The sequence below is a fragment of the Hyla sarda genome, chromosome 9, assembly GCF_029499605.1.
Source record: "Hyla sarda isolate aHylSar1 chromosome 9, aHylSar1.hap1, whole genome shotgun sequence".
NCBI classification, from domain to species: Eukaryota; Metazoa; Chordata; class Amphibia; order Anura; family Hylidae; genus Hyla; species Hyla sarda.
This window is the reverse complement of record NC_079197.1, coordinates 39,222,147-39,250,129: the sequence shown is the minus strand read 5'-3', so window position 1 is coordinate 39,250,129 and position 27,983 is coordinate 39,222,147. Positions and strand designations below refer to the sequence as shown.

The following is a 27,983-nucleotide window of genomic DNA, read 5'->3' as shown; positions in this document are numbered from 1 at the left end:
TGTATACTATGGGGGAGATTTATCAAAACCTGTGCAATGGAAAAGTTGCCCAGTTGTCCATTGCAACCAATCATATTGCTTCTATAATTTTTCAGAGGCCTTTTCAAAAATGAAAGAAGCAACCTGATTGGTTGTTATGGGCAACTGGTCAACTTTTCCTCTGCACAGGTTTTGATAAATCGCCCCCTTTATGTTTACTGTACTATTATGTATACTATTTTTTTTTTATAATAGTTGGGAGGCATTCAACAAACAGTTGATCTTGCTAGGGGAGGAGGCAGCCAGTATAGGAGGCAGCCAGTATAGGAGGCAGCCATATATTAGGATAAACGTAGCATTAAGCACTGGCTATTTAGATGTACGGCCAACCATTTAATCTATAAGTGTTTTCCAAACAGGCGTGTCTTCAGCTGTTACAAAACTACCTCCTATGCTGGGAGTTGTAGTTTTGCAACAGCTGGAGACGACACACTGTTTGAATATACACTGTAATACATAGATGTGTCCACCAGAGAAATTTCTATGAGCAGCTATCCACTCTGGCTAAGGGTATGCTCACATTACATAATCTCAACACAGATTTGATCGGGAATTCTGATTGGAGATTCTGTCTGAGCAGCTGCCGCCAAAATCCTGTGGCGCTAGGACTGTGCAGAGATCTGCACAGTCACCATTAATGGCAAAGCAGTCCGCGGGTAATTCCACCAAAAGAATTATCATTTTCATTCTTTCAGCACGCGTATTTTCGTGGCTGAAATTCTGTAGTGCAAATGGGTCAGTAGAAGACCCATCCACATCAATTTTTAGGTTCATGCGCAATTCTGTGCAAAAATTCTGTTGTGTGAACATACCCTAATAGATGAGGTACCCCGGGATGAAAAGGTTTTTTTTTCAGGAGGCAGACCCTTTTACAAATCAAGTATTTAGCTTTACTCCTTTATTGTTAGTACTTATTAATAATCGGTATTCCCAACCAGATAAACAGTGTCTTGCTGGAGATTCTGGAGGTCTGTGTGCTCATCCATTTCATTTCACTCTTGCGTTCATTCAACAACAACCACTCCTTTGTTATTTTATATGAAAAGAAGCTACAATGTAATGAAGACATATATATACATATATATATATATATATATATATATATATATATATATATATATAAGAATATGACTTTATATTCAGTGTGGTGCATCAGGTTATAGCAGAGTGTTTATGGAATGGAACAGGGAAGAAGTTTCTATATAAGTCTTGGGTATGTTAGCAGCAGCCATAAAGGGTATCACTGAGCTGGAGTCCAGTAACTGGAGTTTCATAAATTGTTACTGATTGAAAATTAATGAATGAATTAATTAAGTAATGAGAAAATAAAAATGCACATGTAACATTCTGTAGCCTAAGTGAATCTAACACACTGGGAAAGATCAATATACATGCTCTTAGCCCTCACCACGCAGGCAGGGTGGGCATAACTCTCTGCTTTGCAACTACTTACGTACATTACGTCCCTTTAAAAACATATACTTTGCATCTTATTTTTGGACCATGCAGTTTAAAAAAGATAGCTGCAAAAATGTTATATATATTTATAGATAGAGATATATATATATATTTTTTTTTAGTTTTGCTTTTTTTTTTTTCTTTAAACACAGGAAAAAGAACTAAACAAAACTGACGGTTCAAGCCAGTGAAATTGAAACCAGAAAGGAGGTAGCTGAAACCTGCTCTGAAAACACCCTCAGGGAATGCCCTAATCCTTCAGGGATTGAAGAGGTAAAAAAGCTGCCGTCTTAAATAGATCTTGAACCAGGACAATCCCATTCCTTTTGCCACGCGACCACTACTTTGACATGCTTGGAATAATTTTCTTGCCTACACAGTGCTTTAACAAACAGATTGCTCATCTTTCAGCAGCAGCTAGAAAATAGTATCCATCCCATGTGAAAAAATGACTTTGACGTGTACCCCAACTCAACGGAGACTTCTCAGCAGCATACGGTAAGCAACATCATGATAGACTGGCCCTCCGATACGATTTTATAACAGCACTGGTTTAGGCTATTATAAAACATTACAAAAAAAAGACAAAGAAATAAAATACAAGGTTGTCATTTCAGCCTTATCCACCACTGGTCTACTCGAGAATTACGAGCCCCCAATGTATAAGTTTATAGTACGCAAAGCAAATGTATTGACTTTAAATGATAACTGCTAGCACATGTATTAACAAACATGACTGGAACGAACAATACAATGGTGAAATAAAACAAAATGATAAAAAAAAAAAAAAACTCAAAGAAATGAGCAAGGGCAGTGTTCCCTAAAATTCAGAAATCCATAAATAACGTCTTTATGGATTTAACCTAAATATAATACTGATAAAACCCACTCAATTTATAGACTATCTAATATCCAGCTGAGCAGCTGTTAGAAGACTCCACCGAATGCAATCTAGAATTGACTTTAACACAACTACCGACATCTCAGGTGATGGAGCTTATCGCTAGATGTTACCAGGAGGTTCTAACCCATCTCAAAGTAGCTGATAGTTTGGTCCCTGTAATCTGTTTGTAAGGACGAGGCCTGAGGGTGTCGTGGCAGGCTAAAGACGAGATTTAAGGCAGACTGGTTGTTTCGGTTGATTTCGACTTGACCTGACACAGTAAGGAGAATGGCTGTACGGGACATAGCAGCAGGAATAGCAGCAACGGTTATGCTCAAACAGCTAGTGTTGGGTTTTGGTGGTATGAGGGATAAATGATGTATTTCTGTTATAAGGCAGTTAGATGTCATTCATAACAGACCTTCCAACAGGAAAAGTGCACAGCTCAAGGTTCGATGGAGAAAGAAAAACTAAAGCTTGCAGAAACTGCAAACCTAAAAATCATCTTCTAGTTGCATCTGTCACTCCTTAAAATCTTCACAGTCTACCATCTGCGTGGGAAATGGAGGACTGAAATGTCCAGTCTAACTGGCTGATAATGTGTTTATGGCTTGTATTTTGTCTTCTTCTGGCCATACCACAGCTTAACACTTATACGATTTTTGTTCCTTATGGCATTCAAATCATAATGCATCAATCGCAGCTGTTCATTGATATAGAAAATGTCAGACTGGTCAGTATGTTATGGTTTCTTATGGAGAAACGCAATCCAGTTCAGCAGCTATAATAAAAATAACAGAGGGAATGTCATGTGTTTTCCAGTCTGCCATTGGATGTGGTCATGCCAACTGTACAGAATGCTATCCATGGTTCGGGCTTTGAGTATTTGGGTTGTTTTCTTCTGCATTGGGGTCCAGGCATGCACACTTCCCCTGTAGATCACAGTCTGTAGGAGGAAATGGGTTTATCTGTAAAGAATATAAGGCAGAAAAGTTAGGTGCAAATTAGATAAATAAATTCATTGGGAAAATGAATGTGAAAAATCTGATGTTCAATGTCATAAAATATCTACCACTATCTCCATTGATAGGCAAGTATAACATATGCACATGTGCTTCCTCTTCTATTTCCACAACTTCCATAGACTTTCAGCCATGAACCACTAGGAAAATGCTACCTAATCCACTGGCACCATGTTATGGTAAGAAGAGCTGAGCAGATCGATATACATCATAAAGACAAAGAGGTAATTATGCACTGGGTCTGACTATGGATGTAATGTGCTAAGTGTGAATCTTTCTCTGAGTGTGTTAGAAATCAGAAAATAACAGTATAATAACCCTCAAAGCACTAAAAACAGAACTGGGTAAAATTGTTACCCAACTGAGCAATACTGATAAGCAAATATAAAACAAAATTAATAGGAGTGTTTCCCTGTACTCCTCTGCTATATGAGGGATTTCTCCTTTGTCAGTGATGAGAACTGGCAGTCCAATGCATGCACCTGGTGGACATCCTGACACCAAACTCTGCGTGAATGTAGAATACATAGGGTTGTTGTACTGGCTGAAAACTGGCACTAGGTGGCATTAGGGTGTTAGACTCTATAATTTGATGTAGATATTAAATAAGCTTTGTGTTGTTGCAGATGGACGGGCTGTCCAGGGATGCTATATTCCAATATGTGTTGTAGTAGTGAAGTTAGACTGCTATACGCGTTTTGGAATATGTTATACTCCTTCCTCAGTAGAATAAATACGTTTGGCATATTTTTGAGTCCTGAAAGGGGTATTCCAGTGGAATTTATTTTTCATATCAATTGGTTTCAGAAAGTTATACAGATTTGTAAATTACTTCTATTAAAAAATATTAACCCTTCCAGGACTGATCAGCTGCAAGTTGAGTTGTTCTTTTCAGTCTGACCACAGTGCTCTCTGTTGATACCTCTGTCCATGTCAGGAACTGTTCAGAGCAGAAGCAAATCCCCATAGCAAACCTATCCTGCTCTGGACAATTACTGACATGGACAGAGGTGTCAGCAGAGAGCACTGTGGTCAGACAGAAAAGAACAACTCAACTTTCTCTGTAGTATACAGCAGCTGATAAGTACTGGAAGGGTTATGATTTTTTAATAAAAGTAATTTACAAATCTGTTTAACTTTCTGGCACCAGTTGATTTGGAAAAAAAATAATATATATATATATATATATATATATATATATATATGTTTTACACCGGAGTACCCCTTTAAGGATAGATATATATATATATATATATATACACATATACATACACACACACACACACACACACACACATAGTTAGAGATCCACTAGTCTAGTGTAATCTGTAATACTTCCAAAGTTTGCAGTTATCGGAATGGAGTTCTGTTGCACGCATGCTTCACTACTACTAAACATTGGAATAAAGCATCTCTGGACAGCCTTTCCATCTCAAACAATGCAAATCTAAATTTAATATAATAGGCAATAAAACACAGCTGCCACCTGGTGCCGATTCCCCGCCACTACAAATACCCTATTTATTCTACAGATAAAAAGGCATGCCAGGTTTAGTGTCAGGAAATCCATAAGGCACATGCATCAGACCGCCAGTTCTCATCACAGCCATAGCTCCCCTGTTTTGTAACATGATGCAGGTAGATAAAATAATATTTTCATGGTGACAGGAGCCAATAAGGACAGAGCTAGGTCTATGGTGAGGCTGCATAATTCCATAGGCTTCATGTTTTATATATATATATATATATATATATATATATATATATATATATATATATAATTTTTACCTTTTTTGTTTCCTTTTTTTTATTTTTACACTTTTAGTTCTCCTAGGGGACTTGTATGAGCAATAATTTAAATGCTCATACAGATCATTGCAATTGGCACTCTACTCTTGCGGCCTGCCTATGGTCATCAATGTGCATATACACTGTTTAAATGCCATTTTCAACTTTGACATAACCATTTAAACAGTTATATAGCCATCATTAGAGAGCGCTCTGTGATGGCTAAAAGCTGATTTATTATACAATGCTCAAAAAAAAAATAAAGGGAACACTAAGATAACACATCATTGATCTGAATGAATTAACTAATCATATTAAATACTTTTGTCTTTACATAGTTGAATGTGCTGACAACATAATCACACAAAAATTATCAATGGAAATAAAATTTATCAACCTATGGATAAGTGGAAAACCACACTTCAGGCGGCTGATCCAACTTTGATGTAATGTCCTTAAAATAAGTCAAAATGAGGCTCAGTAGTTATGACCTACCTACAATGCCTGGGCATGCTCCTGATGAGGTGGCGGATGGTCTCCTGAGGGATGTCCTCCCAGACCTGGACTAAAGCTCCATGGCGTTGGTGGATGGAGCGAGACATGATGTCCCATATGTGCTCAATCGGATTCAGATCTGGGGAATGGGAGGGCCAGTCCATAGCATCAATGCCTTCCTCTTGCAGGAACTGCTGCCACATGAGATCTAGCATTGTTTTGCATTAGGAGGAATCCAGGGCCAACTGCACCAGCATATGGTCTCACAAGGGGTCTGAGGATCTCATTTTGGTACCTAATGGCAGTCAGGCTACCTCTCGCAAGCACATGGAGGGCTGTGCAGACCCCCAAAGAAATGCCACCCCACTGACCCACTGTGAAACCGGTCTTGCTGGAAGATGTTGCAGGCAGCAGAACGTTCTCCACAATGTCTCCAGACTCTGTCACGTCTGTCACATGTGCTCAGTATGAACCTGCTTTCATCTGTGAAGAGCACAGGGTGCGTGTGGCGAATTTGCCAATCTTGGTGTTCTCTGGTCAATGTCAAACATCCTGCACGGTGGTGGGCTGTAAGCACAACCCCCACCTGTGGACGTCGGGCCCTTATACCACCCTCATGGAGTCTGTTTCTGATCGTATGAGGGGACACATACACATTTGTGGCCTGCTGGAGGTCATTTTGCAGGGCTCTGGCTGTGCTCCTCCTGCTCCTCCTTGCATAAAAGCGGAGGTAGTGGTCTTGCTGCTGGGTTGTTGCCCTCCTGCAGCCTCCTCCATGTCTCCTGATGCACTGGCCTGTCTCCTTGTAGCGCCTCCATGCTCTGGACACTACGCTGACAGACACAGCAAACCTTCTTGCCACAGCTCGCATTGATGTGCCATCCTGGATGAGCTGCACTACCTGAGCCACTTGTGTGGGTTGTAGACTCTGTCTCAAGTTACCACAAGAGTGAAAGAACCACCAGCATTCAAAAGTGACCAAAACATCAGCCATGAAGCATAGGAACTGAGAAGTGGTCTGTGGTCACCACCTGCAGAATCACTCCTTTATTCGGGGTCTCTTGCTAATTGCCTATAATTTCCACCTGTGAAACAGCATGTGAAATTGATTCTCTATCAGTGTTGCTTCCTGAGTGGAAAGTGTGATTTCACAGAAGTGTGATTGACTTGGAGTTACATTGTGTTGTTTAAGTGTTCCCTTAATTTTTTTTGAGCAGTGTATATACTTATTAGCCATGACATTAAAACCAATTGCCCAATATTATGTAGGATCCCTTGTGCTTCCAAACCAGCTCTGAATCATTGACACATGGACTCCACACAATACCTGAAATTGCTTTAAAGGGGTACTCCGGCGCTTAGACATCTTATCCCCTAACCAAAGGATAGGGGATAAGATGCCTGATCGCAGGGGTTCCGCCGCTGGGGACCCCCGTGATCTTGCAAGCTGCACCCCGTTATAATCAGACCCTGGAGCGTGTTCGCTCCGGGTCTGAGTACTGTCGATCACGGGGCCAGAGCATTGTGACGTCACGGCTCCGCCCCGTGTGACGTCACGCTCCACCCCCTCAATGCAAGCCTATAGGAGAGGGCGTGACAGCTGATTATAACGGGGTGCGGCATGCAAGATCATAGGGGTCCCCAGCGGCAGGACCCCCGCGCGATCAGGAATCTTATCCCCTATCCTTTGGATAGGGGATAAGATGTTTAAGCGCCGGAGTACCCCTTTAAGGTATCTATTATGAAGCGGCAGATCCTTTAGAGAAGTAGTCCCAAGATTATAACTTATCATCGATCCACAGGATAAGTAACCAAAGAAATCTAATTTTGTAGGTTTAGGATAAATAACAAGATGGTGGTCCAACTCCCGGGACCCCCATTGATCATGAGAAGAGGTCTTTTGTTCCCCAGTTGAGCAGTCATACTGCTTTCATTTAAAAGAACACTTATCTTTGTTAGTCATACTCTTGGTATAACCTCTGTAAGTCCTATAAGTTGCACGTTGGCCTTGCATCCATGACTTTGTTGCAGCTTCATCACTTGCACTAGCATTGGGACATTTTTGGTTATGCTTTATGCTCAGATCCTTACGTTTACCCATGTTTACACCTGAAAACCCATTAACTTCATTGACTTTGATAGGAGCTTCAGCGTTGAATTGTGCGGAAAAGAAGTGACACGCCACTTCTTTGTGTGGTCTTCAGTCTCCCATTGAAGTGAATAAGAGGGAGGTTTTAGATGCTGACACTACATGGATATCTGCTGTGGATATCTGCATGGGTATTTTCTGTATGATCACGAGGGTCCCGCCGCTGGGGAGTCTGTGCTGGGTGCTGCTTCCAAGACAGGGATGAGACGTCACGGCCACGCGTCTAGTGATGTCACGTCACGCCCCCTCCACTCATATTAATGGGAGATGGTATGATGGCCATCACGCCCCCTCCCATAGACATGAATGGAGGGGATGTGGTGTGCCGTCATTAGGGGGTGTGGTTGTGACCTCACATCTCTGTCTCGGAGGCAGAGCCCGGCACAGAATGCCGGGGGCTGCGCCGAGATCGCGGGGGTCCCCAGCAGCAGGACCCTCACGATCATCCTTTGGAAAGGGGATAAGATGTATAAAGCTGGAATACCCCTTTAACAATAGCCCTCTAACCTAGTAAATAAGAACCATATTACTCTAAATAATATTCATAATGTAGTGACAATCTTTTTAGTCCTTTTCCATACATAAGTACAAAAACATTTCTATATTACATGTCCTATCAATGTAATCTTTCCCTCATCCATCAAATTAAAAGTCTGATGATCATTCCATTGACATTACACGTTCCATATATGAGCACATCTTGTAGGGCTAGAACTTGTCTCTACCATGTCCTTCAGCACGTTCTTCAGTACAAATCTGTACATTACTGTGTGGTCTTCAAAAACTATCATTTCTGGAACAGAAGATAGCATTCTGTTTCTCATTTATCTTTGTCTATACGGAATCCCTCTGCAAACAAGAACACTCCAGAAGATACGCCCTTACAGAAAAAAGTTTAATAAAAAACATGCAGTGCTGGTAGTAAACACTGATATTCGGTCCAAGTAAAAATGACCATACTTTTATCTGTCCTCCTCTAATGAAAGAAGCAGCTCTGAGCTGTTTGGAAGCTCAGAGAAGGGCTACAGACCCAGGTGCTTTATAACAGTGCCAATTGGCAATGCGTCTATTGACATTTAGAGATGTTTTCTTCTAGTTAGTTAGATACATAAAATTATAATTAGAAGACAAGTAAAACAGTTGCAGAATGTTCACAATAAAGAATGAAGTGAAGAAATATTTAAAAGATATGTCTTATCCTAGGATGCATGTAGAAGAGCCTCCGAGAGAGATAGTAGCCAAGGAAGATTACCAATCACTTCAAAGGGGTATTCCTGTCTTAGCAAATGACTGCTTATCACTAAGACCAATTGATTGCATACAGATGCCCAGCTATCAGCAATTGTTGCTGATAGCTGGGCATCTGTATGCAGTCAATTGGCCTTAGCTGCTTATCTGCTCATTATTTGGAAAATGTATAAAGATGCCACAGTATTCATTGTGATCTGACCCCATGAACACAAGTGACAACATATGGAGACTTTAAACCAACAATATAAAAGGCAAGGAAAATCCCTTTTAGGTTGTATTCACACGGGAGCGCATCCGCAGCAGTATTTGATGCCGCGGTTGCGCTGCTGGCACACACAGAGTTACGGCAGAGCATGCTACCTGTTGCTGCTGCCATAGCTCTGTGTGTCCGATCGTGACTGCCAGTAGGAAATCCGCAGAAACGGGCAGACACACACAGAGCTACGGCAGTAGCAGGAAGATTTCTCTGCCGTAATTCTGTGTATGTCGGCAGCGCATCCGCAGCCTCAAATACGCTACAAATGCGCTCCCGTGTGAATACACCTTAATGGTCTATTCACACGTACAATATTCTGCGCAGATTTGATGTGCAGGATTTTCTGATGCAGATTTCAATGTAAACTGAATGACAGAACACAGCTTGAAATCCTGCCCATCAAATCTGCGCAGAATACTGTACGTGTGAATAGACCCTAAAGGGGTTTTATGGCTTTATGTTGATGACTTGTTCTTAGACTTTGTTCACATCTGTGTCAGAGGCTTATTTCGAGGCCTCCGTCGCAGACTCCTTTTATTTAATGGGACGTAAAAAAACTCTGCATGGAGTATATTTTTTGTCTTGTTAGAATCCAGCAAAAAGACAGGCACTGGACAGAAACCGATTGGACCTCATTAAAATGGTTTTCTGAATTAAATTTACTTATGCCCTATCCACAAGATGTAAGATTAGTGTCAGATTGCAGGGAGTCCGACTGCTGGGACCCTCTGTGATGTCCAGAACTGGGTCTTTGTTATGAATGGTATAAAGCAAGCAAAAAAAAAAAAAAAGAAGTGCACCCCATGTGTAATTTTGTTAAATCATTGGCAGATGTACCGAGCATTTGTTGCACTTACTGGAATGTGTTGCACAACCATTGGCAGCCTTTAAAATAGAGTAGGGTCAGCAGCCTCCAATCAATCTAATCTTCTGAATTTAGAATGGGACACAATGCAGACAAAACAGCAAACACTCAACTGGATGTTAACAACTGATGTTTAGGTCTGGTGCTTTTCCCATGGATAATTCTAATACCAGAGATAGATGTAGAGCTAGATACAACTCTAATCTCCACTGGAGTCCACAAGATCTAAGGAAGAGTCCGGTACAGACTATAAATGCATTATATGTGCTTTCAAAATTAAGTATCCAGTTCTTCATCCATTTACTTTGTTGAAGTTATTGATAGGAGAATCGCCAGAGTGAAAGATCCTTTTTTGAACATCCAGTAGTGTGTTTGTTATCAGTGGCGTTGTGACCCGGGTGTGGGGGGTGCCGCCCGCACCGGGTGACACCAACCTAATGGGGTGACACTAAGACGCTCCGCAGCACCCCCCATCTGTGCCCGACCGGCCTCCCCCCTCCATCCCCCCCCTTCACCTACGCTGTGCGGTGCGCCTGTCCGTCAGGCGCACCGCACAGCGCTGCCTCCTGCTCCTTTTTGTGCCCCTGAAGTCGCTGCCTCCTGCTCCTTTTTGTGCCCCTGAAGTCGCTGCCTCCTGCTCCTTTTTGTGCCCCGCCCCACTCCGCTCTGGCTCACCTTCAGTTGGTCCAGAATTTGTATTTCCGCGCGTCACTGCCGTCACATGACCATCAGGATGTCACGCTGAATTCAAGGACGCCGGCCCCAGAGCGTGACGTGACGTGTCACGTGACGGTACGCGGCTCGCAGGATTACCGCGCTGAGTGAGTGAATGTTATTTAAACCTGCCTACTGGGTCTGGGGGGAGGGGAGGGGGTTAATCAGGGGGGTACTACCTTCTAACAGGGTGGGGGAGAGGGTTAATCTGGGGGGTACTGCATTCCTACAGGGGGGGAAGAGGGGGTTAATCTGGGGGGTACTACCTTCCTACAAGGGGGGGTTAAACTGGGGGTACTGCCATCCTACTGGGGGGGTTTAATCTGGGGGTACTACCTGCCTACTGGGGGGGAGGGGGTTAACTTGCCCCCCCCCCCAGTAGGCAGGTAGTACCCCTAGATTAACCCCCTCCCTCCAGCAGGCATGTAGTACCCCCAGATTTACTCCCCCCCAGTAGGACTGTAGCACCCCCAGATAAACTCCCCTCCTGGGTTAATCTGGGGGTACTACATGCCTGCTGGAGGGAGGGGGTTAATCTGGGGGTTAATACCTGCCTGCTGAGGGGAGAGGGTTAATCTGGGGGTACTACCTGCCTGCTGGGGGGAGGGGGTTAATCTTGGGTACTACCGGCCTACCGGGGGGGGGGTTAATCTGGGGTCCCGAGTAGGCAGGTGGTACCCCCAGATTAACCCCCGCCCCAGTGAGAAGGTAGTACCCTCAAATTAACATCCTCTTCCCCCCAGTAAGAAGGTAGTACCCTCAAATTAACTTACTGCCAGTAGGAAGGTAGCACCCCCAGATGCTGGGGGCCTCCGTGTCTACTGCACCTAATGTGGGGAATTATACAGCACCTAATGTGGGCAACTATACTGCACCCAATGTGGGGAATTATATAGCACCTAATGTGGGGGAACTATACTGCATCTAATGTGGGGAATTATACTGCACCTAATGTGGGGGAACTATACTGCACCTAATGTGGGGGAACTATACTGCACCTAATGTGGGGGAACTGTACTGCACCTAATGTGGGGGAACTATACTGCACCTAATGTGGGAACTATACTGCACCTAATGTGGGGAACTATACTGCACCTAATGTGGGGAACTATACTGCACCTAATGTGGGGGAACTATACTGCACCTAATGTGGGGAATTATACTGCACCTAATGTGGGGGAACTATACTGCACCTAATGTGGGGAATTATACTGCACCTAATGTCGGGGAACTATACTGCACCTAATGTGGGGGAACTATACTGCACTTAATGTGGGGGAACTATACTGCACCTAATGTGGGAATTATACTGCACCTAATGTGGGGAATTATACTGCACCTAATGTGGGGGAACTATACTGCACCTAATGTGGGGAACTATACTCCACCTAATGTGGGGGAACTGTACTGCACCTAATGTCGGGAACTATACTGCACCTAATGTGGGGGAACTATACTGCACCTAATGTGGGGAACTATACTGCACCTAATGTGGGGGAACTATACTGCACCTAATGTGGGAACTATACTTCACCTAATGTGGGGGAACTGTACTGCACCTAATGTGGGGAACTATACTGCACCTAATTTGGGGGGGAACTATACTGCACCTAATGTGGGGAAAACTATATTGCACCTAATTTGGGGGGAACTATACTGCACCTAATGTGGGGAAAACTATATTGCACCTAATGTGGGGGAACTGTACTGCACCTAATGTGGGGGAACTATACTGCACCTAATGTGGGGGAACTATACTGCACCTAATGTGGGGGAACTGTACTGCACCTAATGTGGGGAACTGTACTGCACCTAATGTGGGGGAACTATACTGCACCTAATGTGGGGAACTGTACTGCACTTAATGTGGGGGAACTATACTGCACCTAATGTGGGGGAACTATACGGCACCTAATGTGGGGGAACTGTATTGTACCTAATGTGGGGAACTGTACTGCACCTAATGTGTGGAACTGTACTGCACCTAATGTGGGGGAACTATACTGTACCTAATGTGGGGAACTATACTGCCAACCTAATGTGGGGAACTGTACTGCACCTAATGTGGGGGAACTATACTGCACCTAATGTGGGGAACTATACTGCACTTAATGTGGGGGAACTGTACTGCACCTAATGTGGGGAACTGTACTGCACCTAATGTGGGGGAGCTATACTGCCAACCTAATGTGGGGAACAGGTTTATGTTTACTGTTCTATGGTTAGTATGTTAATATGTTTTATTATTTATTTTATGTACATTTTCTACAACATTTTTTCAATACCCTTTTGCACATTTTATTTATGTTCAGTAGCTCTTTCTAAGGGTACTTTCTAAGGGTATTTTTGGCCGGGGGGGGATGTGGCATCGGGCTGGGGGGGGGGGGGGTGTATTCGGGGTGGGGGGGGGGCATCGGCACGTAGTAGAGTACCGGCACCTCTTTTGGCACACTTAAAGCACTGTGTGTGACTCTGTGTGTGTGTGCGTGAGTGTGTATGTGACTCTGTGTGTGTGTGACTCTGTGTGTGTGTGTGTGTATATGTGACTCTGTGTGTGTGACTCTGTGTGTGTGTGACTCTGTGTGTGTGTTTGTGTGACTCTCTGTGTGTGTGTGTGACTGTGTGTGTGTGTGTTTGTGCAACTCTGTGTGTGTGTGTGTTTGTGTGACTCTGTGTGTGTGATTGTGTGACTCTGTTGTGTGACGCTGTGTGTGTGTGACTCTGTGTGTGTGTCTGTCTGTGAGTGTGTATCTCTCTGACTGTGTGTGTGGGGAGACTTTGACCCATTGTGGGGACCCTGCAAGGGAACCTGTGGTCTAATGTGGGGAAACTACTACCAAATGTGGGGAGTCTATGCTACCTAATGTGGGGAAACTGCTACCAAATGTGGGCAATCTGTGCTACCGAATGTGGGGAATCTATGCTACCTAATGTGGAGAAACTGCTACCTAATGTGGGGAATCTGTGCTACCTAATGTGGGGAAATTGCTACCTAATGTGGGGAATCTGTGCTACCTAATGTGGGGAAATTGCTATTTAATGTGGGGTAACTGGTACCAAATGTGGGGAATCTATGCTGCCTAATGTGGGGAAAATATGCTACCTAATGTGGGGAAACTGCTACCTACATAATGTGGGGGAACTGCTGCCTACCTAAAGTGGGGGAACTGCTGCCTACCTAATGCTTCCCCCTCTGGCAGTAGCACCCTCATCATCCACCAGCAACTCCCCCCCCCCCCCAGCAGTAGCACCTCCATCAGCAGATCCTGATGGTGGATGATGGCGGTGCTCCTGCCAGGAGGATGGTCCTGCCGATGGATGATGGGGGTGATACTGCCAGGGGGGATGGCCAGTAGCACCCTCATCATCCTCCAGCAACACCCCCCCTGTAGTAGCACCCCCATCATCCACTAGCAACACCACCAATACCCCCCTCCCATGGTAATAGCATCAGCTAACGGATGTTGAGGGGTGTTACTGCGGTTGTGGTATTATATTCAGAGGGTGCACTGTATGGCAACGTTATATTCAGAGGGCGCAGTTTGTGGTAGTATTATATTCAGAGGGTACAGTATGTGGCAGATTTATATTCAGAGGGTACAGTGTGTGGCAGTATTATATTCAGGGGTACAGTATGTGGCAGATTTATATTCAGAGTGTACAGTATGTGTTGGTATATTCAGAATGTACAGTGTGTGGTAGTATTATATTCAGTGGGTACGGTGTATGGAAGGTTTATAATAAAAGAGTATAGTGTATAGTAGTATTATATTTAGAGGATACAGTTAGAGATGAGCGAACTTACAGTAAATTCGATTCGTCACAAACTTCTCGGCTCGGCAGTTGATGACTTTTCCTGCATAAATTAGTTCAGCTTTCAGGTGCTCCGGTGGGCTGGAAAAGGTGGATACAGTCCTAGGAGACTCTTTCCTAGGACTGTATCCACCTTTTCCAGCCCACCGGAGCACCTGAAAGCTGAACTAATTTATGCAGGAAAAGTCATCAACTGTCGAGCCGAGAAGTTCGTGACGAATCAAATTTACTGTAAGTTCGCTCATCTCTAGATACAGTGTCTGGCAGGTTTATAATAATACTTGTTTTCATATAGAGGTTGAGAATGCGCTGACATAGTGAGGAGACGTCTGGGCGTCACATTCTACAGACAGAAGTTGTAGCTGGACGAGGCGGTATGTACCATCTGAATTAGATAAGGGAACACTATAGAGAAGACGTCACCTGTAGTCACTGATATCATTGTGTATTCTCCTCACTATAGAGAAGACGTCACCTGTAGTCACTGATATCATTGTGTACTCTCCTCACTATAGAGAAGATGTCACCTGTAGTCACTGATATCATTGTGCATTCTCCTCACTATAGAGAAGACGTCACCTGTAATCACTGATATCATTGTGTATTCTCCTCACTATAGAGAAGACGTCACCTGTAGTCACTGATATCATTGTACATTCTCCTCACTATGTCCTATCAGAGCTGGAGTCACTTGTCAGTTCTACAGTTATGATGAGTGAAACTACAACTCCCAGCATAACCTCACCACTGCTCAAAGGAGTACTCTACTGGAAAACATTTTTTTTTATCAACTGGTGATACAAAGTTAAACAGATTTGTAAATTACTTCTACTTAAAAATCTTAATCCTTCCAGTACTTATTAGCTGCTGTATAAGCGATTCACAGGAAGTTATTTTCTTTTTTAATTTCTTTTCTGTCTGACCACAGTGCTCTGTGCTGATACCTCTGTCCACGTCAAGAACTGTCCATTGTAGGAGCAAATCCCCATAGAAAACCTATCCTGCTCTGGACAGTTCCTGACATGGACAGAGGTGTCAGCAGAGAGCACTGTGGTCAGACTGGAAAGAACTACACAACTTCCTGTGGAGCATACATCAGCTTATAAGTACTGTAAGGATTAAGATTTTAAATAGAACTTATTTAAAAATCTGTTTAACTTTCTGGCACCAGTTGATATAAAAGTAAATGGTTTCCAGTGGAGTACCCCTTTAAGTAATTCTGGGAGCTGTACATTTAAATGGTGAAAATTTCTTTAACACTTTCCTATTCTGTGGCAACTGGTATATCTGATTATTATTCTGGAATTTCTCACAATGCGCTACAACAGTGGTGTCTGTCACAACAGACTAAAAACTTACTGGGGGGGAGTGGGTAGGTATGGGGGTGACACCATTTTCTACCGCAACGGGTGACACCAACCCTAGCAACGCCACTGTTTGTTGTTTGTTATGAATGTTGCAGAGAGTCTAATAATTCTCTATGGGAGCTGCTGCAAAGAGCCGAACCCTGTACTCAGCTATCTTCAGCAGCTTTGCAGACAATGAATGGGACAGTGGTGTGCATGTGTGACTCGCCCCAAGCTTCATTACAAAGACCTGTGGCCCTGCTCTGGAGATCGCAAAGGGTCTCAGCAGTCGGCATCCCCATGATCTGACACTTCTCCCCTATCCTGTGGATCGGGAATAAATAATTTTAACTCTGAATACCTCTTTAAATCTCTGTTGGTGTCCATCATCATTTAGTCACCTTGAATACAATCTGTGATGGAGCCTATGCCGATGTTAACCTAGCCTAAAATGGGTGTGGATTTTATCCATGGCACTCCCACCTATGTTTTGATTGAATGGAGGGCAGAGAGGGAACTGCAGCTTCTTCAGTCAATAATAGGAACAACTTATATTTGCTGCTACAAGATACACAGAGCTGTGCCTGGTAAACAATATAGAGGCTGAAGTGCCTGTGTTCATTTAGTGAGCTGGTTGGTTTGGGTGGCGTAAGTGGGACCACCACTGAACCAATAATGGTGGTCTGTCCAATGGTCAATATTAACCTACCGTAGACTTGATTGACATGTTTCCCTGAAAATGTGTTTTACACGTTGGCAACTATAAGGTACACAGCTCTGTACACATGACTGGAAGATACAAGAAATAAACTATAAAATGTTCTAAACTAGAAAATGTGATCTTACCTCTTTTGATTTAACGGTGGAGAGACAGCAATCTCCGCCATCATAGCCACAAAAAGCCCAGTTGTTAACTCCATCGCAATATTTGTCTGCAATAAATATTGGCTGCAATAAAATACAAAAAAAATTATAAAACATTCATAAAGCATAATAATCAACAAACCAACACCAACACAGGGCTAAAACGTTTCTTTTGTTGTAGAAATTTACGGAGAGTAAATTCTATGACTGGACTGAAAAATCTATTGATGATACCTGAATGAGGTTGTTACAGGCCTCACTCAGATCACAAAATCTCTGCATCAAATTTGCCAAATGTAAAAATATCCTAAGCACAGTAGAGACCATGGGATGGGTCTAATATATGCTTAAAGGGGTATTCCGGGCAAAAACATTTTATCCCCTATAGGAGATACATTGTCCCCTAGGGGATAAGATGTCTGATCACGGGGGGCCCACCGCTGCGATCTCCCTGCAGCACCCGCATTCTATGCGGGAACTGCCTCTCCAGTTTCGGAAACCTCCGTGACGTCACGCCACGCCCCCTCCATTCATGTCTATGGGAGGGGACGTGACAGGCAACAACGGATCCTGATGGACCCCATTGACTATAATGGGGTCCGCCGGAAGGCGTTGTTTATAGTGGGAGAAAAAGACGGCATATGCCCTAATTTTTCACCCCCTATTCTCCCCTCATTTTTCAACAGCCGCTGTACTGCCGGAACGTAACGGCAGAGTGAAAGAAGCCTTAGGCTATCTAGTCTAAGCTTACACTGTGAATTAGACAGTTTTGCATATCTCCCCAGTATTTCCAAACACATAATACAAAATCAATGCCAGCTTACCTCACACCTTTTGATACAATGTAGCTCTTCTGGCAGTGGATACCATTGCTTTCTTCCTGTACAAGTAATTTTCTAAAAAAAAAATATGCAAAATATAGATTGAAATAAAAAATGTTATAACAGTTAGAAACACAGCTAAATGACATAGACCATAGACTCAATCCCTTATACTCCAGGAATATCCAAGGAAGCAAAATAAACATCCTGAATATGTTACTGAACATTGCATTATAAGCGAAGAGACAATTCTAAAACCATGGTAAAAAAATTTAGCTATACACTATGTGCAATGGTCCAAACTAATTTGGATAAAAATTGTAAACTTAGACTATGAGCTCCGTTACAACTGCTGATAGCGAGGCTAGGACAGAGGGTGTGACATCAGACACCAACGGAACCCGATATGTCCCATTCACTTTAAAGAGACTTTTATTTAATATATACCTAGAAGTCTGTATGCCACTATATTCTTTATTCCCTTTCTGGCACGTAGGGTTACGTGTAACACAGAAACCTCGGTACATATTAGCACAGTGTGAGCCCCCTCCAAACTCTTGTTTTCTTGCACTTTAAAGAGAACCAATCAGCAGATTTTAGCATATATCGCTTGACAATGCATTATATATGCTAAAATAGTTATCCTTACCATCTTCGGGGGACGTTTGTGCCCCCAGGGATGGTGAAGATATTAAGTTATAAAGTCCCCCTCTGGCCGACCCCGCAAGTAGTCCCCTGGGCAGGGACTTATACTTACCAGCTCCCGTCGCTCCGGCCATGGAACCGTCCCCTCAGCTTAATTAACTACTCGCGTCACCGCTCTGCTCCGTCTGCTTAGGGAGCAGAGCGATGACGCAAGCCATCAATTAAGGCGACGGGGCCATGGCCTGAGCAATAGGGAGCAACAGAAGCTGGTAAGTATAAGTCCCCGCCCATGGGAGTAAATCGGGGTGGATGGGAGGGCTTTATAACTTAATATCTTCACCATCCCTGGGGGCAAAAACATCCTCAGGGGATGGTGAGGATAACAATTTTAGTATATATATCTCATTGGCAAGTGTTATATATGCTAAAATCTGCTGAATGGTTCCCTTTAAGTGGGAAATTTATATAAAGTTAATTACATATACCAGGTACATAAGATAAGAAAGAGTAAAGAAGATTGGATCCAGTGATGTGATTAAATACATATATAACAATTTATTAGTAAATAAAATAAAGTAGCTTAGCCTCCTATCACCCTTGCAGGGCCCTTGCATGGGGTGGAGGGGCTAAAACAAATTGGATAGATGTGAATAAAATATAATAAATGTAAAAATAAAAAATTCCATGTGTGTATATCCACTAGGTTAAAATAATGACAGTTGGATTGATGTAATGATATTTAATGTTAGGATAGGTGTAGTATTCTTAGGATATAAAACTGCTGTTGGTGGTAGAATTATTCAAAAGTTCATTGGTGGTATAGTACAATGCAAAGTTCGTCGGCAGTATAGTGAATAAAGTTCTTACATTTCCATTAGTAATGCAATATCATTGGTGGTATAGTAACAAAAGTATTCCACTTGAATAACACGGGCGCCACTCACTGACCAGAGGAGATGTATTGAAGAGCACAGTCCGGGCTGGCACGGTTGCATCTGGCACTAGGGGTAATGCCCGTCTGGAGAGAATCTCGGAGTCACCTGGTGGCTTGGCAGTCCTTGGCTGGCGTCCAGCCTGGTAGGGGAGATGGAGTCCGTGGTTGGCAAGCTTGAAATGGAGACAGCGGTGAGTCTGTGATGGTGCGGGAGTGAGAGCAGGCGTCCGCGTTTGAATAATGCTCTAATAAGCGCGTGTGGGACAGTGGTCCCAAGATAGAGGGCATCCAGCTGTTGCAAATGCTAAAGAAAAGTCTAAATCAAAGTAAATGATTGGTATACTGGCTGTATACTTGCTGGAATGTATTAATATCCAAGTAATATCAAAACTAGACACGTTTCAAGGTCGTGGGCCTTTTATTCATCGCTACTGAAGAAAAGGCCCACGGCCTTGAAACGCGTCTAGTTTTGATATTACTTGGATATAAATAAAGTAAACAGCCAGTATACCAACCATTAACTTTGATTTACACTTTGATTTCGCATTTGCAGCAACTGGATGCCCTCTATCTTGGGACCACTGCCACACACGCGCACTTATTAGCGCATCATTCATACACGGATGCCGGTTCTCACTCCGGCACCATCACAGACTCACCGCCATCTCTACTTCAAGCTTGCCAGCCACGGACAATAACTCCCCTACAAGGCTGGATGCCACCCGTGCCAGCCAAGGACTCAAGCTGCCATCCAAGAACACCATCTCCCCTACCAGGCTGGACACCACCCGTGCCAGCCGAGGACTGCCAAACCACCAGGAGACTCTGCGATTCTCTCCAGACGGGCATTACCCCTAGTGCCGGACGCAACCGTGCCAGCCCAGACTGTGCGCTTCAATACATCTCCTGTGATCGGTGAGTGGTGCCCGTGTTATTCAAGTGGAATACTATTGTTACTATACCACCAATAATATTGCATTACTAATGAAAATTTAAGAACTTTATTCACTATACTGCCGACGAACTTTGCATTGTACTATACCACCAATGAACTTTTGAATAATTCTACCACCAATGGCAGTTTTATATCCTAAGAATACTACACCTATCCTAACATTAAATATCATTACATCAATCCAACTGTCATTATTTTAACCTAGTTGATATACACACATGGAATTTTTTATTTGACATTTATTATATTTTATTCACATCTATCCAATTTGCTTTAGCCCCTCCACCCCATGCAAAGGCCCTGCAAGGGTGATAGGAGGCTAAGCTACTTTATTTATTAATAAATTGTTATATATATATATTTTTTATTTTTTAATCACATGGATCCAATATTCTTTACTCTTTCGTGTGTACCTTTGAGGACTGGTATATATCATGAACTTTATATAAATTTCCTACATATTTCGGGCCTTTTGGGTGAAGGCAGCACCAGTAACCTTGGGTAGATACTCTACACATCTTTTTCTCTCTTGTGCAATCCCTTTAAGTGGGGTTTGCCAGGGTTCCTTTACTATTGTGACATGAGACTTTTAGCAGTGCATTATTTTGGGGGTCTACTTATTTGTTCCCTATTTTATTCTGCTTCTATGATTGCTATTTGTTTACCACCCACTGTCGGACTGTACAACTCTGCTTTTTGTTATATTTTTCTTATGTGATATGTTAATAAAACATTGTTAAACAAAAAAAAAGTTATAAAGAAGTCAAAAATGTAGATTTGTGTGGGCATGCCGAATGACAAACATGAATCTGAAGGGGAGCCCGATGACATGGTTTTGTCTGGTTACTATGTCCAAATAAAGGGGTTCTCTGGGAATGCACATTGCTGGCATCCCCTGTCTATGGTGACCTCCACTGGCCAGCCACTTCTGTTTTTTTAGAAACTCAGGGCTACTTCGGTCCTGTATTAGTCCTGTTGATCAGTGGGAGTTTCGGGGGGTCTGTTTTCCACTAATCTTTTGAAAAAACTCACTTCAAAGGATGTGTGAAAAGCAAGTCCACCTTCACCGGCTGAAGAGAACTTCTCTTGGCTTTCTGTTTGCAAGAAAAGAGGGCTTGTCTGAAGCTCACATGTAAAGATTGAATTTGTATTCAGAATTGCTAATACAGTCTCTAAGCCTTTCAAGAATTTCTGGAATGCATCTGTGATTTTTTTTTTTGGGGGGGTGGAGGGGTAGGTGGGTGGATTGTTTATACTAAGCAAGTGGAAAGCATGACCATTCTCAATATCATTTATACTGTACACAATAGCACCCAATCTAGACCTTAGCCAGTCCTGTTTTCCCTCACTGTATCACCAAGATAAGTAGGAATTTATATTACTTAGACTAGTGTTTCCCAACCGGGATGCCTGATGCAAAACTACAACTGCTGTCCGGGCATGCCGGGAGTTGTAGTTTTGGCAAAACTTGAAGGCACACTGGTTAGAAAACACTCACTTAGGCAATGGAATGTTTTTTTTTTTTCATAGTGTAGTATCCTATAAATATTGCATTTAAAGGAGTATTTACATCTAATAAAATAATATATATATATATATATATATATATATATTATATGATTGGTAAGGATCCAACTTCTGTGACCTTAAATTTTTTGGAAGAAGGAAGGAAACCTAGTTTGGCAATGTAGCATGAAAACTCATGGATTTATTCCATTAACGACCCACACACCCAATGGGATGGCAGAACAGGAAGTGACGCATTTCAGGTGTAACACACCCTTAGTCGTACTAACATCCTTCATACACAGGTCGGTTTAAAAAGGGGCCACTTGATCAGCTCCGGAAAACAACTGAACGAGTGCATATAGTACAGTTATACATGCGTATAGATCATTTGGTAAAATAATTTATATTGGGTTATTTTACATTCCAGTTTACACTGAGATTTAAGTGGGCATTCATGTATATACATATATCTATTTTACGCCCCGCCTAATACATATCGTGTAGTGCCATTCTTTATCATGCAGCATTTTTTATTCATTTTATAGTGTATTTGTTGTTTATGCTACATAAACATATTTTTTTAGTATCTTTCTTAATAAATGTATATGTGTTTTTATGATAGATATGCTACTTGTTTTTTCTATTCACGTATATTATATTGTCACTGTATGTTAGACTCTTTTTACTATATATATATATATATATATATATATATATATATATATATATATATATACAATCATGGCCGTAAATGTTGGCACCCCTAACATTTTTCAAGAAAATCAAGTATTTCTCACAGTAACACATGTTTTGCTTTACACATGTTTATTCCCTTTGTGCGTATTGGAACTAAACCAAAAAAGGGAGGAAAAAAAGAAAATTGGACATAATGTCACACCAAACTCCAAAAATGGACTGGACAAAATTATTGGCACCCTTTCAAAATTGTGGAAAAATAAGATTGTTTCAAGCATGTGATGTGCCTTTAAACTTACCTGGGGGCAAGTAACAGGTGCGGGCAATATAAAAATAACACCTGAAAGCAGATAAAAAGGAGAGAAGTTCACTTAGTGTTTGCATTGTGTGTCTGTGTGTGCCACAAGAGAAAAATTGATGAAAGGTGTTAACGCAGGATAGTCCGGATGGTGGATAAGCAGCCGCAAACAATTTCCAAAGATATTCAAGCTGTCCTGCAGGCTCAGGGAGCCTCTTTGTCAGCGCAAACTATCCATCTACATTTAAATGAAATCAAACTCTATGACAGGAGACCCAGGAGGACCCCACGGCTGACACAGAGACATAAAAAAGCAAGACTACATTTTGCCAAAATGAACTTGAGTACGCCAAAATCCTTCTGGGAAAACGTCTTGTGGACAGATGAGACTAAGATAGAGCTTTATGGTAAAGCACATCATTCTACTGTTTACCAAAAACGGAATGAGGCCTACAAAGAAAAGAACACAGTAACTACAGAGAAATATGGTGGAGGTTCAATGATGTTTTGGGGTTGTTTTACTGCCTCTGGCACGGGGTGCCTTGAATGTGTTCAAGGCATCATGAAATCTAGGATTACTAACAGATTTTGGATCGCACTGTACAGCCCAGTGTCAGAAAGCTGGGTTTGCGTACAAGATCTTGGGTCTTCCAGCAGGACAATGACCCCAAACTTACATCTAAAAGCACCCAGAAATGGATGGCAACAAAGCGCTGGAGAGTTCTGAAGTGGCCAGCAATGAGTCCAGATATAAATCCCATTGAACACCTGTGAAGGAATCTTAAAATTGCTGTTGGGAAAAGGCACTTTCCAATAAGAGAGACCTGGAGCAGTTTGCAAAGGGAGAGTGGTCCAACATTCCGGCTGAGAGGTGTAAGAAGCTTATTGATGGTTATAGGAAGTGACTGATTTCAGTTATTTTTTTCAAAGGGTGTGCAACCAAATATTAAGTTAAGGGTGCCATTAATTTTGTCCAGCCAATTTTTGGAGTTTGGTGTGACATTATGTCCAATTTGCTTTTTTTCCTCCCTTTTTTGGTTTAGTTCCAATACACACAAAGGGAATAAATGTGTGTATAGCAAAACGTGTGTTACTACAGTCCTTTTCTGTGAGAAATACTTCATTTTCTTGAAAAATTTCAGAGGTGCCAACATTTACGGCCATGACTATATATATACTATGTTAATGCCCCATGACTCGTGTCTCACTATGACCGGAGATGTGTCTCTAAACTTCCATTTATGGTAAAGTTTGTGCATAATATGCTTTTTGTACCGTGTTTTTTGATGGTATTCAGATGTTTAAATAAATTGTGACTCTATTTAGCTCTTATATCTTAGGGCAGATGCTGCAGTACATGGTATTTGGTACTTAATCATTGAAATTGATATGCCCTTTATGAGTCAGGCGCACCACATCACTAATTCTTTGGAAGTAAATAGAATAAATGAGAACAAGTAAGGTCAGCGAAGAGGGTGTCTCCAGACGACTCATGATGCATTATAATTCCCTTTGCGACACAGCGAGTTGCACCTCATTTATTTTCATGCAGCCACTCAAACTGTCCTCTGTCTGAAAGTAATAGACATCAGATCCTATTATGGGATGACATCAGCATAGTAAAACAATCTAATTCCATCATTAGATTTAAAACTATGCCAGGTGCCACAGGGACTTATGACAATTTTGCATTTCCTAAATATGCCACTACGTCATTCCTCACCACACAGTAGGTTACAGCATGAAAATGTCTAACATATCCCTGGTTTTATTACATTTTCATATAATTTACAATACATTACCTGCTGTAAAACATTTCTGCTGCTGAGAATGTTATAAAATAGTAAATACCTTCAGGTTCTCTCATGCACGTTCTCCCATAAGTATAATAGTGACATTAGGTCTTACAACTGCATTGTTCAATGGCTGTAGGCTGCAGTAATGTTTAGTCACTGAGCCACATCGCACAAAGCGATAAAAGCCGGGACCGAGGGGGTCTATAAAAATTAAAGGTCACCTGTCTCTACTGACTTCCTGTGTCAAGGCATACACTGTGCACGCTGCTCAAAGAGTATAATGGTGTTAAAGAGAAACAAATGGACAGAGTGCTCAGCTGAGCACCGCTATCCATTCATTTTAGAGATCTAGACTCCCATACTTCGGTAGAGCCGGAATGTCAGAGGTTTTAAAAGACAAAACTCTCTTTAAAGGGGTATCAGAAACTGGTGCCAGAAAGTTAAACAGATTTGTAAATTACACAAACAAAGAGGTGAAATCACCGGCACCGCTAGATACATACACAGCTATATATTCATCCGGTAGTACGGACACATACACGTCCTCTAATCCGGTACATCTATTTAGCATATAAGTCTATGGCATGAGGGTAGACTGCAATATGACTGTGGGGGGTGCTCCTCTATCAGAAACAAAGTATTCCATATGCTACATCCAAAGAATTCAGAGCGCACTCAACCGGAGTCAGTTGCCGCACCAGAAATTCCGGCACCGGCTATCCTCGGTCCATCAGGAATATCGCAGGAGATAGAGTGGCGGAGTTCTCAGACGCTGGCCACGGTCCGTATCATGCCCTCCGGCGCTTCGTAAGGCCTGATGAAGCGCTAGAGGGCGTGATACGGACCGTGGCCAGCGTCTGAGAACTCCCCCACACCATCTCCTGCGATATTCCTGATGGACCGAGGATAACCGGTGCCGGAATTTCTGGTACGGCGACTGACTCCGGGTGAGTGCGCTCTGAATTCTTTGGATGTAGCATATGGAGATTTGTAAATTACTTCTATTAAAAAATCTTAATCCTTCCAGTACTTATCATCTGCTGTCTGCTCTACAGGAAGTTATTTTCTTTTTTAATTTATTTTCTGTCTGACCTTAGTGCTCTCTGCTGACACCTCTGTCCATGTCAGGAACTGTTTAGAGGATAGGTTTAGGTTTGCTACAGGGATTTGTTCCTGCTCCTGACATGAACAGAGGTGTCTACAGAGAGCACTGTGGTCAGACAGAAAAGCAATTAAAAAAGAAATGAACTTCCTCTCTAGTATACAGTAGCTCATAAGTACTGGAAGGATTATGATTTTTGAAAATATGTCATTTACAAATCTGTTTAACTTTCTGGAACCAGTTGAATTAAAAAATATTTTTTTCCACTGGAGTACATTTAGTTAAGTTAGTTTTTGACAACTACCTAAAGGCAAATCCCTACCAACAATACTTATCAACAATATTTATTCATAAATCTATACTTATTAACATTATTTATCACTTAGCTATCTGTGTCAGGCTAATAGAGTAAAAAGGAACTGGATAGACATATATCTTTTTCAGTCTTACAATCTAAATTCGACCATGACACCTGCTTTATTAGGACTAGTGGGCACCTCGGATGTGGGCACTTATTACATATCTTTTTGATATTTTGGTAGGTGATGAATGTTGTTGGTGTTAATTTATCTCCCCTTTGATTTATTTCCAGTAATAGATCCAATAACACCTTGTAGCCTGTATGAATACCATCCCCTCAGGCATCTATGTAGATGGAATAATGTCACCATCTACCAATAAACAGGAGTGGAACAGATCCCCATTACTGGAGTCAATTACAGTAAAAAAATTGCTGTACCAAAAATAATAGTACTAAATACTGTAATGCAATTTACCACACAATGGAAGTATTGGGGCTAAATGAATAGCTCTTTCCGATCACTGTGTATACTGACAAGACATAAAAAGGGAATTTTTAGTCAAAACTAACCCTGATTGGTACAATTGTATTGGGGATAAATGAACCCAGTGCAATTGTATCAAAATATGTGAACTGTCATTTTAAGGCCTATGAAAAGTTGTTACAATCAAAGATACCAGATTATCAGTAGGATTTCAAGTCATTGCATGATTAAAGAAAAGAGAATGGCCAAGCCAGTCTATATGTAGCCTAGTTTTTCTGTCCCTTTCAGTGAGCTCAACATACTGGAAAACATTCTAAGCAAATTGACCAATCTCTTTATAATTACCGTATTTTTTGCCGTATAACACGCACTTTTTCTACCCCAAAACTAGGGGGGGGGTGGGGGGGGGGGGGGAGTTGGTGCGTCTTATACGGCAAATACACACTAAAACCCTGTCCTATCGCGGCAGTCCCTGCGGCCATCAACGGTTGGGACCCGTGGCTAATACAGGACATCACCGATCGCGGTGATGCCCTGTATTAACCCTTCAGACGCGGCAATCAAAGCTGACCGCCGTGTCTGAAGCGAAAGTGACACTAACCCGGCTGCTCAGTCGGGCTGTTCGGGACCGCAGCGGTGAAATCACGGCGTCCCGAACAGCTTACAGGACATTGGGAGGGACCTTACTTGCCTCCTCAGTGTCTGCTCCGTGTCGGGATCCCCTGCATGGCCGGCGCTCTCCTTCGTCGTCATCACGTCGTCGCGCACGCCGTCCTGTCATTCAATAGGAGCGGTGTGCGTAGCAACGTGATGGCGGCGATGGAGAGCGAGGATACCGGGCAGCAGATACGTTCCGGAGTGACGGGGACACCCCAGGGACGCGGCGACAGCGGTGACGGGTCCGGAGCGGCGGGGACACTTGAGTATTACCTCCTATACCAGTGATCTTCAACCTGCAGACCTCCAGATGTTGCAAAACTACAACTCCCAGCATGTCCGGACAGGCATGTCTGGGCATGCTGGGAGTTGTAGTTTTGCAACATCTGGAGGTCTGCAGGTTGAAGAGCACTGTCCTATACTTTACATTGTATTTGGTTCAGAATCTTTTTTTTTCTAGATTTTCATCCTTTAAAATTTGGGTGCGTCTTATATGCCGGAGCCTCTTATATGGCGAAAAATACGGTACTTGTTGCACCCTGCTGTATTGGGGGGCGACATCAAACCAACCAGGATACATTCTGTTGTTAGTGGATTATTGAAAGATAGACTTTTGTGTATCAAAATGTATCAAACTTATGAGTCAACAAATGTGTCCATCAAGCGGATCCACAACATTGTGCGTGTTCACAACTAACCTGCACTCTTTTTGGATTCATCCAGTGCTGCAGACTTTTTTCTGTCACATTCGGTGGCAATATGACTACTTCTTTCTTTTTATACTCAAAGCAAGTGACGTTGCATTCAGCTCCTTTTTAACAGACAAAATATACAATTAGCAA

The 27,983-nt window shown here is 42.4% G+C and overlaps 1 protein-coding gene and 1 long non-coding RNA gene across 3 annotated transcripts in view; one reads left to right on the top strand and one right to left on the bottom strand.

Moving 5' to 3' along the window:
* Positions 1-1,910: 1,910 nt before the first annotated feature.
* LOC130290746 (uncharacterized) overlaps positions 1,911-27,983 on the top strand; it is a 30,628-nt gene continuing 4,555 nt past the window's right edge. Inside the window, exons 1-2 of the long non-coding RNA XR_008847681.1 lie at positions 1,911-1,995; positions 3,525-3,626. This is a non-coding gene — a long non-coding RNA (uncharacterized LOC130290746). The remainder of the gene's footprint in view (positions 1,996-3,524; positions 3,627-27,983) is intronic.
* The window catches only part of PAPPA (pappalysin 1), a 312,202-nt gene continuing 286,213 nt past the window's right edge, over positions 1,995-27,983 (bottom strand). For both annotated transcript variants that reach the window (XM_056538788.1, XM_056538789.1), the window contains exons 19-22: positions 27,840-27,952; positions 17,768-17,839; positions 16,926-17,027; positions 1,995-3,348 (exon numbers count right to left, since the gene is read on the bottom strand). In XM_056538788.1, the coding sequence (XP_056394763.1) occupies positions 3,241-3,348; positions 16,926-17,027; positions 17,768-17,839; positions 27,840-27,952 (395 nt within the window). In that variant the 3' untranslated portion in view covers positions 1,995-3,240. The remainder of the gene's footprint in view (positions 3,349-16,925; positions 17,028-17,767; positions 17,840-27,839; positions 27,953-27,983) is intronic.